General features: G+C 45.0%; 1 protein-coding gene across 14 annotated transcripts in view; it reads right to left on the bottom strand.

Annotated features, from left to right (window-relative positions):
* The window catches only part of LOC119584976 (stromal interaction molecule homolog), a 99,451-nt gene that overhangs the window by 4,440 nt on the left and 94,427 nt on the right, over positions 1-584 (bottom strand). For 10 of the 14 annotated variants that reach the window (XM_037933572.1, XM_037933574.1, XM_037933578.1 and 7 more), the window contains one exon: positions 251-455. In XM_037933572.1, the coding sequence (XP_037789500.1) occupies positions 251-455 (205 nt within the window). The remainder of the gene's footprint in view (positions 1-250; positions 456-584) is intronic. The other 4 variants (XM_037933582.1, XM_037933584.1, XM_037933585.1 and 1 more) reach the window with 1 other exon arrangement.

The following is a 584-nucleotide window of genomic DNA, read 5'->3' as shown; positions in this document are numbered from 1 at the left end:
CATTTATCTGTCAGGCTATCTACACATGAACAGAAGCCACAGAAAAAAAATATGTAACTGTTCTATCAAAGAGAAAAATAACATGCTTAGAAAACTGTATTACCATCTCCACAAGTATCCATTCACACAGCATAGCAGAAAACCGCACAGTGATCCCTTGTGAAGAGTGCACACTACCTGCTCTAGTCACTACTGCCGCTACCAACCCAAACGAGTCACGCTACAGAAACTGAGGTGAAGCACAGCCTACCTTCCATCTCATGTCAGGTGTGTTGGAAGCATCAGTGTCCTGACTGAATGACTTGAGCATTGGACTGCGCTTAGGGGAAGGTTTAGCAAGTACCCCCCCTGAGCTGGTTTGAGGCATTGCATTAGCAGGTGTGTGTGCAGGAGTGGTTGAACTCACCTGTACAGGACTTATGGTTCTGCTACACTCAGAGTTCAGCGTCAGGCGGCTGAGGGGAAAAGAACATAGGAATAAGCAATTAGGTGCATGAAATTCTGGTAATCATCAGAGACCTGATTTGCATTCTTCTGTATCAGGAATAGGGATGCTAGAAGGAGAAACTGAATTAAGGGGAAAG

This window comes from Penaeus monodon, chromosome 19 (genome assembly GCF_015228065.2).
Source record: "Penaeus monodon isolate SGIC_2016 chromosome 19, NSTDA_Pmon_1, whole genome shotgun sequence".
NCBI classification, from domain to species: domain Eukaryota; kingdom Metazoa; phylum Arthropoda; class Malacostraca; order Decapoda; family Penaeidae; genus Penaeus; species Penaeus monodon.
This window is presented reverse-complemented; position numbering and strand designations above follow the sequence as displayed.